The sequence below is a fragment of the Oncorhynchus clarkii genome, chromosome 9 (genome assembly GCF_045791955.1).
Source record: "Oncorhynchus clarkii lewisi isolate Uvic-CL-2024 chromosome 9, UVic_Ocla_1.0, whole genome shotgun sequence".
Taxonomy (NCBI): Eukaryota; Metazoa; Chordata; class Actinopteri; order Salmoniformes; family Salmonidae; genus Oncorhynchus; species Oncorhynchus clarkii.
The window spans coordinates 23621772-23640333 of record NC_092155.1 but is presented as its reverse complement, the minus strand read 5'-3'; the positions used below and the strand labels follow the sequence as shown (position 1 = coordinate 23640333).

Here is an 18562-nt window from a genome sequence, read left to right as displayed (position 1 = left end):
TCCGCCACCCAGGGCTTTGTTTCCAAGGAACAGAACCCCCCCCCCCTCTTTCTTTCCTCTCCCTCTCTCCTCTTTTTATTTCCCCCCCCCCTTTAATTTAACTAGGCAAGTCAGTTAAGAACAAATTATTATTTTCAATGACGTCCTAGGAACAGTGGGTTAACTGCCTTGTTCAGGGGCAGAACGAAAGATTTTTACCTTGTCAGCTCGGGGATTCGATCTTGAAACCTTTCGGTTACTAGTCCAACGCTCTAACCACTAGGCTACCTGCCGCCCCAGGCCATGTTGTCCTCATGACAATACTTTCACAATAATATGTTTTCTTCAATCCCCTGTTCAGGTACTGTGGCATCTGGACATCTTCAGACGCAGTCTGAGGCAGCTTCCTGGACACTTCTGTCTCGGAGACTCATGTATCTTCTGTGCGTTGAAGGTATGCGCCCTTCATCAAGTCTTTGTTGTTGCAAGCAATCCCAAATGTAAAAAAATGACATTTGTAGGGCTTTATCGGTGCTTTGATAGCATTACCAATAATTTGATTTGACATTTTGTTGATAAAACACATTCAGACAGGGGATATTGAGCTTTGAGGGAGTAGTTAGTTGTCCCTTGAACTGCTATAAATAATTATTTGTAAATGTTTTCATTTGCAGAATTTAATGAATGAACTTCTTTCGATTAAGGCAGCCCCCCGCACCTCTCTGATTCAGCGGGGTTGGGTTAAATGCGGAAGACACATTTCAGTTGAAGGCATTCAGTTGTACAACTGACTAGGTATCCCCCTTTCCTGTTCTGCAGGGCATCTTCTCCCAGTTCCAGCACAGTCGGGAGCGCGCCCTGCCCTCAGACAACCTGCGTCACGCCCTGGCCGAGACTTTTAAGGATGAGCACCGCTTTCAGCTGGGCTTCATGGACGATGCTGCCGAGTGCTTCGTAAGTTCCTTTGGTGACTGACCAGACTTTCTGGCAGGTGGCAGGGGGCCTTTGAGCAGAGGCGAATAGAGTGGAATGTGTGTGTGTATGTTTGTTTGTGTGAGTGTTTTGGGGGGGGGGGGCTGTAACAAACATTTAAGCGAGGTCATCGTCTGAAAGAGGTATGTCCCTTCTCCCATCAATCCCCTCGACACAGCCTCTAATATATCATGGTGGTGGGTTATGTGAGACAAAACACAATCTTTGGGCCTTCACTGTTTCCTCACTGTATTATGCAACACCACTGAGTGGTTTAAAGTGGTCTTTGAGCTCTCTGACTGAGTTATTTTGACCATAGCTATTCAGTACACTTGTGTTTAGTTTGCTAACTTCCAAACATTTATCCTACTATAATAACAGTGGTGGACAAAGTACCCAATTGTCATACTTGAGTAAAAGTAAAGATACCTTAATAGAAAATGACTCAAGTAAATGTAAAAGTCACCCAGTAAAATACTACTTGAGTAAAAGTATTTGGTTTTAAATATACTTAAGTATCAAAAGTAAATGTAATTGTTAAAATATACTTAAATATCAAAAGTATAAATCTTTTCAAATTCCTTTATATATTAAGCAAATCAGACAGCACCATTATTATTTTTTTATATATATTTTTTTTAGGATAACCGGGGCATACAACAAAACTCAGACCTCATTTACAAACGAAGCCCGTGTGTTTAGTGAGTCTGGCAGATCAGAGGCAGTAGGGAGGACCAGGGATGTTCTCTAGATAAGTGTGTGAATTGGACCATTTTCCTGTCCTGCTAAGCATTCAAAATGGAACAAGTACTTTTGGGTGTCAGGGAAAATGTATGGAGTAAAAAGTACATAATTTTCTTCAGGATTGTAGTGAAGAAAAAGTTGTCAAATTATAAATAGTACAGATACCCAAAAAATGACTTAAGTAGTACTTTAAAGTATTTTAACTTACTTTACACCACTATGTAATAGTAATGCTTTGTTACCCTGTTCTTTCTAACACTTATTCTAGACCCAACAGAGAAAAGGTCATTACCATCTGAGAGCACGATGTTCAGACGCTTCAACACCAACTAAGAAACATCCAGGATTTTAGGAATTTTACTGTACTGTCTAGTTTTAGACTTCATCTTGGCTAATGAATTAGTTCATCTTTAGCCCTTTAGCTATAGGGCTTAGGTGAGGCTACACCACAGTATATTATGTTCTCTGTCTGCCTGCATCAGGTTTGTCACTGTAGCGTAATTGCTCTAAACCGAGTCAGCACAGACATATAATCATTTCCTGTTTAGCGCAGCAGGTCTTGAGTGGGGAGGACATTCACTCAGGAGAGCTCATTATACAGTGGAAGATAAACAGCAGAGAAAATGAAGTCTCTTTCTCTCAAGAACAGGAGGTGATGAGAAAATGAGCGGTCAGCCAAACCGATAAACCAATATGCCCACTCTACGAGCTTTCCGGCAACACAGGGAACCAGTCACACGAGCCGTTTACGTCAAATTTACCTCAGATTCCCTACCCAAGTCTGTTATGAATAAGCAATGATTTTCAAAGAACCACGATCCAAAGAAATCCAAAGTGGTGGTTGAAAGGTCAGGTGCCAAAGAAAACAAAAAACTTGCTGTTTGAATTCTTGTTCTGTAAACAATGCCCCTTTTTCAGAGTGGCAACAATGCTGTTTCAGTTACATAGCTAGAATAAAAATGTTCGAACACCTGAGGTGACGTGATATCAGGTAGAATGGTTAAAGGAGCTTCTGCATACTGTGTACAACATTTTTCCCCCTCTCCCCTTTATGCTTATGTGCAGTTTGATCAGATAGTCCTTTGTCAGGCATGTCACCTTAACCATTCTAACATTGTAACAACTGACTTCATTCTGTGTTTATTTCTCTGCGGGCGTGAAGTTGCATGAACCTTCTGCTGTGTGTATGTTAGGATTTGGCAAGGTTATACGGCGACTCTCTCTTCGTCTAGATTTTCCCATGGGAATCTTGGGTTTACATGCGTAAAGTAAAGACCGACGCTCTGTAATGAAATGCTTTAGCAGTACGACCTGGATTTATTTATGAGCAGAATTAGCCAGTGTCAGAACAAATGGGCTGTGTGGTTATGGAGGTCTAAAAGCAGCCTGAATGTTTCATAAACCTAGGGGGATTCCATAGCAACAGGAGCGAGTTTCAAGTGCTTGCACACGGACTGGTTCCTTAACTACAGTAGTGAGGCACAGCATAACTCCCTAGCTGTTAAATGTCACAAAACAATACAGGCTCATACCGATGTATCAGGGGGGAAAGTATTTCTTCTCTATACTGGTACATTGGGGAGAGAAGCTGATAGCTGAGGGTAAGTTGAGGGTAATACATGCTGGGGATAAAGAATAAGCTGGTGATTCGTAATATTGTAATCGAGGGGGATGATTACTAGTTTCAATTTGGAAATTAGAATGTTCCCATGGATAAGATCGAGCAAACTTTGCTAATGGAATATATTGTGATTTGTTGACCACTATTGTCTCAATCTCTCATGGAAAGACCTACGTAAACCTAACTGGTACTGTCGCCATCCTATGGCAGTGGTTCTGCCATTTTAGTTTTTGCCTTAGCACTACACAGCTGATTCAAATGATCAACTCATCATCAAGCTTTGATTATTTGAATCAGGTGTGTAGTGCTCAGGCAAAAAAACAAAATTAGCACCCACTTGGGCCCACTGGGCCAGAATTGAGGACCACTGTCCTATGGGATACATAAGATAACAAGCAGCATTAGTTCCGGATCTTGGGTTTTTGTTTTTATTTAGATGTATAAGGATTGGGCGAGGGCGGTGCTAAAACTGGTGTGCCCACACGAATGATGAACACAAGTGAAATTATCGTAAGGGGTGGCTTCAGCTAACATTTTCCTTTTGCGAGGGTGGGGGACTTCGCAAACCAGAAATCTTAATTTCTAACATGCTTAATGTTTTGTATACTCCGTGTATAGGGAATAGTAATCTCGGTTAACCCAGAACTAAAATATTGCGTAATTTGGTCATATGCTTGATTAGGTTATGGGGGTTAGGGTTAACCCATAACCTAATCAAGCATCTGATCAAATTACGCAATATTTTAGTTCTGGGTTAACCGAGATTACTATTCCCTATACACGGAGTATACAAAACATTAAGAACATAGACTGACCAGGTTGAAGCTATGATCCCTTATTAATGTCACTTGTTAGTGTAGATGAAGGGCAGGAGACAGGTTAAGAAGGATGTTTAAGCCTTGAGACAATTGAGACATGGATTGTGTATGTGTGCCATTCAGAGGATGATTAAGCAAGATCAATTATTTAAGTGCCTTTGAACAAGGTATGGTTCTACATAGCAGGCGTACCGGTTTGTTTCAAGAACTACAATGCTGCTGGGTTTTTCGTACAATTTCCTGTGTGTATCAACGATGGTCCACCACCAAAAGGACATCCAGCCAACTTGACACAACTGTGGGAAGCATTGAAGTCAACTTGGACGAGCATCCCGGTTGAACGCTTTTGACTTAGAATCCATGCCCCGACTAATTGAGGCTGTTCTGAGGGGAGGGGGTGCAACTCAATACAAGGTAGGTGTTCCTAATGTTTGGTATACTCAGTGTGTGTATTCTCATTTCTTATCGGCATACTATATTCCCACAGGAGAACATTCTGGAGAGGATCCACCTGCATATTGTGCCTGAGGAGACAGATGCCTGCACCTCCAAGTCCTGCATCACACACCAGAAGTTTGCCATGACACTCTATGAACAGGTTAGAGAAAACCACATCTGGCAGCTCTCTAGCTGGAAGGTTGCTTTGATGGGTAAAAAACAACATGGTCTGCAATACATGATAGATCAGAGGAACTCATATCTGACCCTTGAGGTCACATGTACTGCAGGTTTTGTTTTCTTCTTGGTAGTTTATTAATTGATTTGTAACTAGTGGAAACTTCTCCCCGAAGCTGAAAACCAGCAATGCTTTGGACTTCAAGGCCCGAAGTTAAGGGGGCAATAGATTAAGTCTGAAGACCGGACACAAACCACAACACACCCGCCACTTTTCCTCTCAACTTTGACAAACACTCCACTCTCTCCCATCACAGTTTTCACAAACAGCCCACAGTAGTAATTTCCCCATAACCATCCCCAAACTACTACCCCTCGCGAAATGACACGCTGACTTGATAATTAGTGCTTGGCAGTGGCTAAGCGGCGCCTAGCTAACGGCCATGTGTCTGTATTATGTTCCTGTTCCCCTCTCCTCTGAAGTCTGTCTGCCGTAGCTGTGGGGCATCCTCTGACCCCCTGCCCTTCACTGAGCTAGTGCATTATGTCTCCACCACTGCACTCTGGTAAGCCATGCTTATTGTTTTCAAACTGACGTCACACAGAACACATTTCTCTATGTTCCTCGTAGGGTTACTGAGTGACTTTTGTGCTTTCTAGCTTTGTCTATCTCTACCTTTATTTCCTTGTCTCACACTCTTTCATTCTCAGTCAACAGGTGTATCAGAGGCGGGATGAGTCATTTGGAGAGCTGCTGCAAGCGGCCAGTACCATCGGGGATTCCCGTAACTGTCCGGTAAGTGGCTGCCCCATCAAGCATTAAGAAAGTCATGCATGTCAATGGAAAATTCATGTCAGGATGCACCTTCATCTCCATCACACTAAACAACTACTAAGAAGGGGAAATTCGGAAAATCACTAGCAAGACAACAGAAGATCAACTGTGAAATTGTATTTATGGTTCTTGTTACTTAGTTGGCTAGTTACGTTGCTTAGTTTAGTTTGTTAAGCTGGTTAGTTAGCTCTGCTCCCCTAGTTAAGTCTCTTCCCTCTCTCTGTCATCAGAGTAATTGTGGCCAGAGGATCAAGATCCGCCGCGTCCTCATGAACTCTCCAGAGATCGTCACCATCGGTTTCGTGTGGGACTCGGACCAGTCAGACCTCACAGAGGACGTCATTCGCTCGCTGGGGCCACACCTCAACCTTTCTGGGGTAAGGACAGTAAGCCAGCAGGGACAAAAAGCACATTACTACGAAGCTCAGTTCATTAGGATAGCGCTATGTCAGTCGGTCTACTCTTGTTTCGTTCAATGAAAGTACACCTACTACCATACCCCATTCAAAGGCTCTTCAATTGTCTCAAGGCTTAAATATCCTTCTTTAACCTATCTCCTCCCCTTCATCTACGCTGATTGAAGTGGATTTAACAGGTGGCATCAATAAATGATCATAGCTTTCACCTGGATTCACCTTGTCAGTCTAGGTCATGGAAAGAGCAAGAGTCCTTAATGTTTTGGACTCTCAGTGTATGTAAAGTTGGGTAGCGCTTTATAATAACTCCATGTAACCAAGCATTTATAATGGATTAGTAAATAGTTTATTCATGTATTATTCATTACTCCATTCATTACTCCATTTAACACTCAGAGCACTGGAATTCCATAACTACTAGAATGGCCTTGATGGCCTTTCTGACGATGATATTTCAATTGTATAAATAATCCATAATAATTTGACAAATGAATGCATTATGTTCAAATATAATCAGTCAAATGTATTGATTGATCCAGAAGCGATAGTCTTGCCTACCAAGCTGGCCCTTCCACTCTACATCTAACTACATTTCAAATAATTTAGCATACAAAATAATACATTTTGCCTAAAGACAAGATTAAATTGACAATAGTCTGATGGGTGACAATATTATCAATTGTCAAATCGAGAATGAAGGGACTGATGACCTGCACTTGAGAGTACCAAATAGCACTTCTTCCATATCATCCTATAGAGTCCATGCAGGCCAGACATTATGATTGCTATACCCTAACAGAAAGAGCAGATTCCAAGGTTTCTAATGAACCTCTTCATGCCAAACAACTCTACAAATTCCGCGGATGGTCTCCGTTTCAAAATATAACTTTTCCCAAGAATAACCGTGGTGCCGTGCATTCCTCATGTGAGTAGGTTACTGGTGACAATAAGCAATAGCCATTTGGAAAACAATCCTTTATTTTCTTCTGTTATATTCCATGATTATATATATATTCCATATTTTTACTGTAAAATGTTTGTTGACTATGGTAGGGCAGGTCTGCTAAATGAACAAGTTGATTTCATTGGCATGGCACAGCCATAGATTGGCATGGCACAGCCATAGATTGGCATGGCACAGCCATAGCCTTGGCTTCTAAGCATGGATAATAAAACTCAAAGCATGCTATTCTGTTATTTTAAATTATAAATTGCTTTGTGTCATATTTTTCATGACCTTCCTAAGTGGAATATGAATGGATTTCTTTGTGATTATGTACACTGAGTATACAAAACATTAACAACACCAGCTCTTTCCATGACAGACTGACCAGATGAATCCAGGTGAAAGCTATGATCCCTTATTGATGTCACTTGTTAAATCCACTTCAATCAGGGTAGATGAAGGGGAGGAGGCAGGTTAAAGATGGATTTTTAAGCCTTGAGACAGTTGAGACATGGATTGTGGATGTGTGCCATTCCAATGGTGAAAGTACCTTTTGAACAGGGCATGGTAGTAGGTGCCAGGTTTGTGTCAAGAACTGCAACGCTGCTGGCTTTTTCACGCTCAACAGTATCAAGAATGGTCCACCACCCAAAGGACATCCAGCCAACTTGACACAACTGTGGAAAGCATTGGCGTCAACATGGGCCAGCATTCCTGTGGAACGCTTATGACACCTTGTCCATGCCCCGACAAATTGAGGCTGTTCTGAGGGAAAAGGGGACGGTGCAACTCAATATTAGGAAGGTGTTCCTAATGTTTGATATACTCAGTGTACATTTAAAACTAGCAAGGCAGAGAGCATCAGAATGACTCAAAATAAATGTAAATGTTTATATACTCTGCCATTTTTAAAGTCATGTCCCCCTCGTCCTTGTCTTTTCCTAAATAAGTCTATATAACACACTGTATTTGTATTTATTATTGATCCCTATTAAAAAATGCAGCATTGGTCCAGCAAAATTAAAGCAGTTATATACAATTAAAAACATTTACATTACATTTCATAACAGATTTCACAACACATTAAGTGTGTGCCCTTAGGCCACTACTCTAATACCACATATCTACAACACAGTCCATGTGTGTATAGTGCGTATGTTATTGTGTGTATGCGTGCCTGTGTGTGTGTCTTCACAGTCCCTGTTATTCCATAAGGTGTAGTTATAACCTGTTTTTAGGAAGGAATGTAATTTTTGGATTGGTTTTCCATCAGCCGGTTCCTGCTCCTTCTCTGATAGCTGAATGTGCCGTGCTCAGTTAATAATAATCCCGATAATTGCCTCAACTGAACCTAGCCTATACCGAAACTAGTTTCACACACATAACAGCAGATTAAATAAATGAAGTATAGTATGATTGGGAAAAATGGGTGAGTTGATAAGCGGGGAGAAACAACTATGCATAATTGTGTAGGCCTAATCACCAATTGTGAATGAAGAATGAGGCGGGCCATCCTATTGTATTGATGTATTGTAATTATAATCTGAAAACGGTGTACCCTATATCAATCCACTGGCATTCAAGCGGTTTTATCAATTTACTCTACTCCTACTTGGAGTAGGCTACACAGTGAGAGTGTGCCTCAATTACAATAGTAAGACCAAGATGAATGGAGGCACATGCTGCGTTAGTGTTGCTACAAGATCTGAATGAAAACGACTCTGATGGCAGTGATGACATTCTGATGATTATTATTTTGATTCATGCTGAATAGATTTCCATATCTGAGAAAGGATCCATATCGGGCAGCAGGTGAGCGAGTTCCGGATAATGTTTTGGGTTAGATTGCACAGCTGTGCTAGGTGAAAGGAGGAACTCGCCGCTGGCCTGTTGCGGTGTTCTACAACATGCTTGACTTAGCTGCTATCATCACACGTGTTGTTCAAGCTGTGCATGAACACCATGAGCAGGAAAGACTTCATTATCAGTCTGGCACACGTGCTACTACGTGAGCGACATTTCGGGCCAAGTTAGCAGCAAAGATTCAACGGGAGCCATTGCCGAGCCAAATTGCGCACAGCTCCCGGGGAGGAGAAATTGCATGGTGGGCAGATGCACTCGGAACAGAACCCACAACACCTGTCTCAACTGCAGCTCCTGCAAGCAACTTATTTGTGGGAAGTGTTGCAATCAAGTGAAAGTGAGGAAGATTTGCGCTGACTGTTACAATGGCTTGTGAAAGTATTTGTTGGCAAATTGATATTTGGGGGGGGGGGTTGTATCATTTTGATTTGCACAACATGCCTACCACTTTGAAGATGTAAAATATTTTTTATTGTGAAACAAACAAGAAATCAGACAAAAAAACAGAACATGAGCATGCATAACTATTCACCCACCCAAAGCCATACTTTGTAGAGCCACCTTTTGCAGCAATTACAGCTGGAAGTCTCTTTATAAACTTGGCATGTCTAGCCACTGGGATTCTTCAAGGCAAATCTGCTCCAGCTCCTTCAAGTTGGATGGGTTCCAACTCCAATCTTTAAGTCGTACCACAGATTCTCAATTGGATTGAGGTCTGGGCTTTGACAAGGCCATTAGAAGACATTTAAATATTTCCCCTTAAACCACTCGGTGTTGCTTTAGTAGTATGCTTGGTGTCATGGTCCTGCTGGAAGGTGAACCTCCGTCCCAGTCTCAAATCTCTGGAAGGCTGAAACCGGTTTCCCTTAAGAATTTCCCTGTATTTAGTGCCATCCATCATTCCTTCAATTCTGATCAGTTTCTCAGTCCCTGCCGTTGGGAAAAACATCCCCACAGCATGATGCTGCCACCACCATGCTTTACTGTGTGGATAGTGTTCTTGGGGTGATGAGAGGTGTTGGGTTTGTGGCAGAATTAGCATTTCCCTTGATGGCCAAAAAGCCCAATTTTAGTCTCATCTGACCCATGTACCACTCTTCCGTAAAGCCCAGCTCTGTGGAGTGTACGGCTTAAAGTGGTCCCATGAACAGATACTCCAATCTCCGCTGTGGAGCTTTGCAGCTCCTTCAGGGTTATCTTTGGCCTCTTTGTTGCCTCTGATTAATACCCTCCTTGCCTGGTCTGTTAGTTTTGGTGGGCGGCCCTCTGTTGGCAGGTTTGTTGTGGTGCCATATTCTTTCAATCTTTTAATGGTACATCGTGGGATGTTCAAATATTCAGATTTTTTTTTATGGCCCAACCCTGAACTGTACTTCTCAACAACATTGTCCTTGGCCTGTTTGGAGAGCTCCTTGGTCTTCATGGTGCTGCTTGCTTGGTGGTGCCCCTTGCTTAGTGGTGTTGCAGACTCTGGCATTTCAGAACAGGTGTGTGTGTGGGAACACTAAAATAACACATCCTAGATCTGAATGAATTAAATATTCTTATTAAATACTTTTTTCTTTACATAGTTGAATGTGCTGACAACAAAATCACACAAAAATGATCAATGGAAATCAAATTTAGCAACCCATGGAGGTATGGATTTGGAGTCACACTCAAAATGAAAGTGGAAAACCACACTACAGGCTGATCTAACTTTGATGTAATGTCCTTAAAACAAGTCCAAATGAGGCTCAGTAGTGTGTGTGTGTGTGTGGCCTCCACGTGCCTGTATGACCTCCCTACAACGCCTGGGCATGCTCCTGATGAGGTGGCAGATGGTCTCCTGAGGGATCTCCTCCCAGACCTGGACTAAAGCAGCCGCCAACTCTTGGACAGTCTGTGGTGCAACGTGGCGTTGGTGGATGGAGCGAGACATGATGTCCCAGATGTGCTCAATTGGATTCAGGTCTGGGGAATGGGCGGGCCAGTCCATAGCATCAATGCCTTCCTCTTGCAGGAACTGCTGAAACACTCCAGCCACATGAGGTCTAGCATTGTCTTGCATTAGGAGGAACCCAGGGCCAACCGCACCAGCATATGGTCTCACAAGGGGTCTGAGGATCTCATCTCGGTACCTAATGGCAGTCAGGCTACCTCTGGCGGGCACATGGAGGGCTGTGCGGCACCCCAAAGAAATGCCACCCCACACCATGACTGACCCACCGCCAAACCGGTCATGCTGGAGGATGTTGCAGGCAGCAGAACGTTCTCCACGGCGTCTCCAGACTCTGCCACGTCTGTCACATGTGCTCAGTGTGAACCTGCTTTCATCTGTGAAGAGCACAGGGCGCCAGTGGCGAATTTGCCAATCTTGGTGTTCTCTGGCAAATGCCAAACGTCCTGCACGGTGTTGGGCTGTAAGCACAACCCCCACCTGTGGACGTCGGGCCCTCATACCACCCTCATGGAGTCTGTTTCTGACCGTTTGAGCAGACACATGCACATTTGTGGCCTGCTGGAGGTCATTTTGCAGGGCTCTGGCAGTGCTCCTCCTGCTCCTCCTTGCACAAAGGCGGAGGTAGCGGTCCTGCTGCTGAGTTGTTAGTCTCCTCCACGTCTCCTGATGTACTGGCCTGTCTCCTGGTAGCGCCTCCATGCTCTGGACACTACGCTGACAGACACAGCAAACCTTCTTGCCACAGCTCGCATTGATGTGCCATCCTGGATGAGCTGCACTACCTGAGCCACTTGTGTGGGTTGTAGACTCCGTCTCATGCTACCTATAGAGTGAAAGCACCGCCAGCATTCAAAAGTGACCAAAACATCAGCCAGGAAGCATAGGAACTGAGAAGTGGTCTGTGGTCACCACCTGCAGAACCACTCCTTTATTGGGGGTGTCTTGCTAATTGCCTATAATTTCCACCTGTTGTCTATTCCATTTGCACAACAGCATGTGAAAATTATTGTCAATCAGTGTTGCTTCCTAAGTGGACAGTTTGATTTCACAGAAGTGTGATTGACTTGGAGTTGTTGTTTTAGTGTTCCCTTTATTTTTGTTGCGCTGTGTGTGTGTGTGTGTGTGTGTGTGTGTGTGTGTGTGTGTGTGTGCACACGCACATACATACATACATACATACATACATACATACATACATACATACATACATACATACATACATACATACATACATACACACACACACACACACACACACACACATACATACACACACACATACATACATACATACATACACACACACACACACACACACACACACATACACACATACACACATACATACATACACACATACACACATACACACATACACACATACACACATACACACATACATACATACATACATACATATATATACTGAGATCATGTGACACTTAGATTGCACACAGGTGGACTTTATTTAACTAATTATGTGACTTCTGAAGGTAAATGTTTGCACCAGATCTTATTTAGGGACTTCATAGCAAAGGGCGTGAATACAAAAGCGCAACTTTTACACTTTATTTTTTTAGAAATTTTTGAAACAATTTCTTTTTTTGATTTCACTTCACCAATTTGGACTATTTTGTGTATGTCCATTACATGAAATCCAAATAAAAATCTATTTAAATTACAGGTTGTAATGCAACAAAATAGGAAACACGTTAAGGGGGATGAATACTTTTGCAAGGCACTGTAGGACAAGGGATAACAGCTAAATGAGATCCAATGGTTGCATGAAGACCATACTGTAAGCACGAGCGTGGCCACAAATAATTTGTCCCAATAACTGACAATAGACTATTTTTGACCCCTGTCATATCCACACTTACAGTTGAAGTTTACATACACCTTAGCCAAATACATTTAAACTCAGTTTTTCACAATTCCTGACATTTAATCCTAGTAGAAATTCCCTGTCTTAGGTCAGTTAGGATCACCAATTAATTTTATGAATGTGAAATGTCAGAATAGAGAATAATTTATTTCAGCTTTTATTTCTTCCCGGTGGGTCAGAAGGTTACATGCACTCAATTAGCATTTGGTAGTATTGCCTTTACATTGTTTAACTTGGGTCAAATGTTTCGGGTAGCCTTCCACAAGCTTCCCACAATAAGTTGGGTGAAGTTTGGCCCATTCCTCCTGACAGAGCTGGTGTAACTGAGTCAGGTTTGTAGGTCTCCTTGCTCGCACACGCTTTTTCAGTTCTGCCAACAAATTTTCTATAGGTGTGAGGTCAGGGCTTTGTGATGGCCACTCCAATACCTTTATTTTGTTGTCCTTAAGCCATTTTGCCACACCTTTGGAAGTATGCTTGGGGTCATTGTCCATTTGGAAGACCCATTTGTGACCAAGCTTTAACTGATGTCTTGAGATGTTGCTTCAATATATCCACATAATTTTCCTGCCTCATGATGCCATCTATTTTGTGAAGTGCACCAGTCCCTCCTGCAGCAAAGCACCCCCACACCATGATGCTGCCACCTCCGTGCTTCATGGTTGGGATGGTGTTCTTCGGCTTGCAAGCGTTCCCCTTTTTCCTCCAAACATAACGATGGTCATTATGGCCAAACAGTTTTATTTATGTTTCATCAGACCAGAGGACATTTCTCCAAAAAGTATGATCTTTGTCCCCATATGCTGTTGCAAACCATAGTCTGACTTTTTAATGGCGGTTTTGGAGCAGTGGCTTCTTCCTTGCTGAGCGGCCTTTCAGGTTATGTCGATATAGGAATCATTTTACTGTGCATATAGATACTTTTGTACTTGTTTCCTCCAGCATCTTCACAAGGTCCTTTGCTGTTGTTCTGGGATTGATTTGCACTTTTCGCACCAAAGTACGTCCATCTCTAGGAGACAGAACGCATCTCCTTCTTGAGCGGTATGATGGCTGTGTGGTCCCATGGTGTTTATACTTGCGTACTATTGTTTGGAAATTGCTCCCAAGGATGAACCAGACTTGTGGAGGTCTACACTTTTTTTTCTGGGGTCTTGGTTGATTTCTTTTGATTTTCCCATGATGTCAAGCAAAGAGGCACAGATTTTGAAGGTAGGCCTTGAAATACATCCACATGTACCCCTCCAATTGACTCAAATGAAGAAGCTTCTAAAGCCATGACATAATTTTCTGGAATTTTCCAAGCTGTTTAAAGGCACAGTCAACTTAGTGTATGTAAACTTCTGACCCACTGGAATTGTGATAGTGAAATAAACTGTCTGTAAACAATTGTTGGAAAAATTGCACAAAGTAGATGTCTCAACCAAATTGCCAAAACTATAGTTTGTTAACAAGAAATGTATGAAGTGGTTGAAAAACAAGTTTTAATGACTCCGACCTATGTGAATGTCATCTTCCGACTTCAACTGTATATTCATTATAATTCCATTATTTGTGCAGATTTTCTCTATTCACAACCACGCTTGGCGCTTATACCGATGTTTAGGCTACTGATATTTTCACATATTTTCTTTATAGACTGAGTGATTTATTAGACTGGTGGCTATTGGTACTCCTCGAGGTCCGGCTATTGTACTGTTAAATATGCATATGCTCATTTTGACCTTCTATGATATCTTTCTGAAAGTACTGCTAGAGTGTAAAGCACACATTTAGGAAAAGTCAGGTACAGGTTGGTTCAAGGTTTTTATTGAAATTAAGTTTTTGAAATTATGCGTTGGTTGTTCTAGTGTAAATATAAATATAGTCATTAGTTACGTCTTTTTATATGGCCTCATCTAAAGTGTGGGCGATTTATACTTTATAAATACTTTTTTAAATGTTTTGAGTGACCAGTGCAATTTCTCACAAAAAGATGGAGATCCAAAGTTGGATCTCTGATGGAGGACAAGCCAAATACCTGTGAAGAAAGTTTGAGATGGCCAAAAACCTTCACACGCGATTTAAAAACGTCTTATTCCAAGAATCACAATAATCTTTGACTGTCAGCCCGTACTAAAACATATTAGTCAAGTAGTCTGATTAAATTGGCCAAGGCACTGATTGCATCAAAACAAAATGTCTGCCTCCACTCCAAAATTACGTGAATAGGGAAAAACAACAAAAACAATACACTGTTGTGAATTTGTTTTGGAATATGTATGGAATCACTTCATTCTGGTTTTACTCAATTTGTTTTTCTGTCTTGTGTTTTTGTGTGTATGTTTGTTTTTTGGAGCCTCCACAGCTGCCATTCTTTGCCCTGATTTTGTTGGGGTCTGTTTATTTTGGTGCCGTGGAGCATATGTGGGAAATAAAGTGGGTCTTTATCCCTCTGTAAGTCGGAGAGTTGCGTAAGCAGTGTGCGGTGTGATGCCCAGTTGGCCCATGTCGCAGATCAAAAAGCCTCTGCTGCACAGGCCAGCTCGTGTCAATGCTTCCTCCGTGCCACGATGGAACGGCACAGTGTTTGTGTGTGAGAGAGCGAGACAGAGAAAGGTTGTGTGTGTGGTATGTGTAAGAGAACATAGCGTGTGTGGAAGATGTGGTGTGTGTTTTCTGTACATGTGTGAGTTTGGGACTGTGTTTGAGTACAGAGTGTCCTTGGCGTGGGCATGCAGTAGGTTTAATTTGTAACACTCTGGCTGACACTTGTGTAGGCCAAGCTACACTCTTCTCTGGCTGACATTCTTGTAGGCCAGGCCCAACATATTGCGCAATTCCACCTCCCTTGAAGACTACAGGCACAGAATGAGCTTCTGTGAGACCTGTGTCAAACCTAGGCCAAACTCTCACAGAACAGGCCCAACGTATTACACAACAGCCCCCTTAGACTACAGGCACAGATTCTTCTTTGCCCCTCTCCTTGTTTTGAGTGCATTCCAGAACTGGATTAGTCTAGCAGAAGCCCCACCAAGTACCACAAAGGTCTTGATTCATACTTGTACTGTTCATGTGACTGTGCTGGGTGTTGGAGAAAACCTCCCCTTTCCTAGGAATCCATTGTCTCCCATAGCCAAAGAGAACTGGCCATTCAGGAAATACGGGTTGGGAAAAACAGGTTATTTCACAAACTCTTCATCCAGTGGTCTTTTCAAACTGGTGGGAGGCTGTGGTTACACTGATAATTGCCTGAACTAGCTTGATGGAAACTGCTCGATTTGTGGAAATGTACAATGCAAACGAGTCCAACAGTCCAAGTTGAAGGGCAATTATGCTGTCCAAATGCTAGCATGATAATTTTGGCCAAAGGGCTGCATATGTGACTAAGAATGTTCGAACCTGGGTCTGCTGCATAATGCAAGACTGTGTTGGTCCATTGAACTAAAACCTAGGCATTAGTTCGGGCAGCTAACGTAAGTCATCAGGCAAGGTTACTCGTGGGCAGCATGGGATTGTTTTTGTGTATTTTGGTCATTTCTATCTCATTTGATCCAAATAAAGTAATTGAAATGTGTGTATGTGTCCGCAGCTCTTCTACCGGGTGACAGACGAGCACGCCAAAAAGGGAGAGTTGCTCTTGGTGGGGATGATTTGTTACTCCAGCCGCCACTACTGTGCCTTTGCCTTCCACACCAAATCCGCCAAATGGGTCTTCTTCGACGACGCCACCGTCAAAGAGGTGAGAGCTCGCTGATGCGTCTTGAACACCAAAATACACACTCACCAAGCAAGTAAGCAAACACACACACATACCTCACCCAATGCCCTCATAGCCTCTGAGTCTTTTGCTGTGGTGCAATATGAAGCTCGGACCACACACACATGCACTAGCGTGCACATACGTTTTATAACAAGACTAACTAAAGTAATGTTACGTTGGTAACTGGCTTGAATAGTTCTTTGACTATTTAAATAATATAGATACACAATCTGATATCAATGGAACGGTTTCATGAACTGATTTAGATACACGCATGAACTCAAGGAGGCTCGCTCACACACACACCCACTGGGCAAAATCTGGTTGAATCAACCCCCCAAAAATCAAGGCGATAACGTTGAATCAACATGGAAAACTAATTGGTGTTGGAAAAAGTAATCAACGTAAGGGTATTTCTTCTTTGCTTTCATCAAACTCAACCAAATGTACAGTGGGCCAAAAAAGTATTTAGTCAGCCACCAATTGTGCAAGTTCTCCCACTTAAAAAGATGAGAGGCCTGTAATTTTCATCTTTTCATTTTCAACTATGACAGACAAAATGAGAAGAAGAAAAATCCAGAAAATCACACTGTAGGATTTTTAATGAATTTATTTGCAAATTATGGTGGAAAATAAGTATTTGGTCACCTACAAACAAGCAAGATTTCTGGCTCTCACAGACCTGCAACTTCTTCTTTAAGAGGCTCCTCTGTCCTCTACTCGTTACCTGCATTAATGGCACCTGTTTGAACTTGTTATCAGTATAAAAGACACCTGTCCACAACCTCAAACAGTCACACTCCAAACTCCACTATGGCCAAGACCAAAGAGCTGTCAAAGGACACCAGAAACAAAATTGTAGGCTGGGAGGCTGGGAAGACTGAATCTGCAGTAGGTAAGCAGCTTGGTTTGAAGAAATCAACTGTGGGAGCAATTATTAGGAAATGGAAGACATACAAGACCACTGATAATCTCCCTCAATCTGGGGTTCCACGCAAGATCTCACCCCGTGGGGTCAAAATGATCACAAGAACGGTGAGCAAAAATCCCAGAACCACACGGGGGACCTAGTAAATGACCTGCAGAGAGCTGGGACCAAAGTAACAAAGCCTACCATCAGTAACACACTACGCCGCCAGGGACTCAAATCCTGCAGTGCCAGACGTGTCCCCTTGCTTAAGCCAGTACATGTCCAGGCCCGTCTGAAGTTTGCTAGAGAGCATTTGGATGATCCAGAAGAAGAGAATGTCATATGGTCAGATGAATCCAAAATATAACTTTTTGGTAAAAACTCAACTCGTCGTGTTTGGAGGACAAAGAATGCTGAGTTGCGTCCAAAGAACACCATACCTACTGTGAAGCATGGGGGTGGAAACATCATGCTTTGGGGCTGTTTTTCTGCAAAGGGACCAGAACGACTGATCCGTGTAAAGGAAAGAATGAATGGGGCCATGTATGGTGAGATTTTGAGTGAAAACCTCCTTCCATCAGCAAGGGCATTGAAGATGAAATGTGGCTGGGTCTTTCAGCATTACAATGTTCCCAAACACACCGCCCGGGCAACGAAGGAGTGGCGTCGTAAGAAGCATTTCAAGGTCCTGGAGTGGCCTAGCCAGTCTCCAGATCTCAACCCCATAGAAAATCTTTGGAGGGAGTTGAAAGTCCATGTTGCCCAGCAACAGCCCCAAAACATCACTGCTCTAGAGGAGATCTGCATGGAGGAATGGGCCAAAATACCAGCAACAGTGTGTGAAAACCTTGTGAAGACTTACAGAAAACGTTTGACCTCTGTCATTGCCAACAAAGGGTATATAACAAAGTGTTGAGATAAACTTTTGTTATTGACCAAATACTTATTTTCCACCATAATTTGCAAATTAATTAATTAAAAATCCTACAAAGTGATTTTCTGGATTTTTTTTCCCCTCATTTTGTCTGTCATAGTTGAAGTGTACCTATGATGAAAATTGCAGGCCTCTCATCTTTTTAAGTGGGAGAACTTGCAGAATTGGTGGCTGACTAAATACTTTTTTGCCCCACTGTATACTGAACAAAATTATAAGCCCAACATGCACTAATTTAATTGATTTTACTGTATAAGGAAATCAGTCAATTGAAATAAATTGGTTAGGCCCTAATCAATGGATTTCACATGACTGGGAATACAGATTTTTGTATTTATTA

At 42.4% G+C, this 18562-nt stretch overlaps 1 protein-coding gene across 1 annotated transcript in view; it reads left to right on the top strand.

The window, feature by feature from the left end:
* Nucleotides 1-18562, top strand: part of LOC139416098 (inactive ubiquitin carboxyl-terminal hydrolase 53-like) — a 60813-nt gene that overhangs the window by 18476 nt on the left and 23775 nt on the right. Inside the window, exons 3-9 of the mRNA XM_071164381.1 lie at nt 341-433; nt 799-933; nt 4622-4732; nt 5233-5315; nt 5461-5545; nt 5815-5961; nt 16208-16357. Of these exons, the coding sequence (XP_071020482.1) occupies nt 341-433; nt 799-933; nt 4622-4732; nt 5233-5315; nt 5461-5545; nt 5815-5961; nt 16208-16357 (804 nt within the window). The remainder of the gene's footprint in view (nt 1-340; nt 434-798; nt 934-4621; nt 4733-5232; nt 5316-5460; nt 5546-5814; nt 5962-16207; nt 16358-18562) is intronic.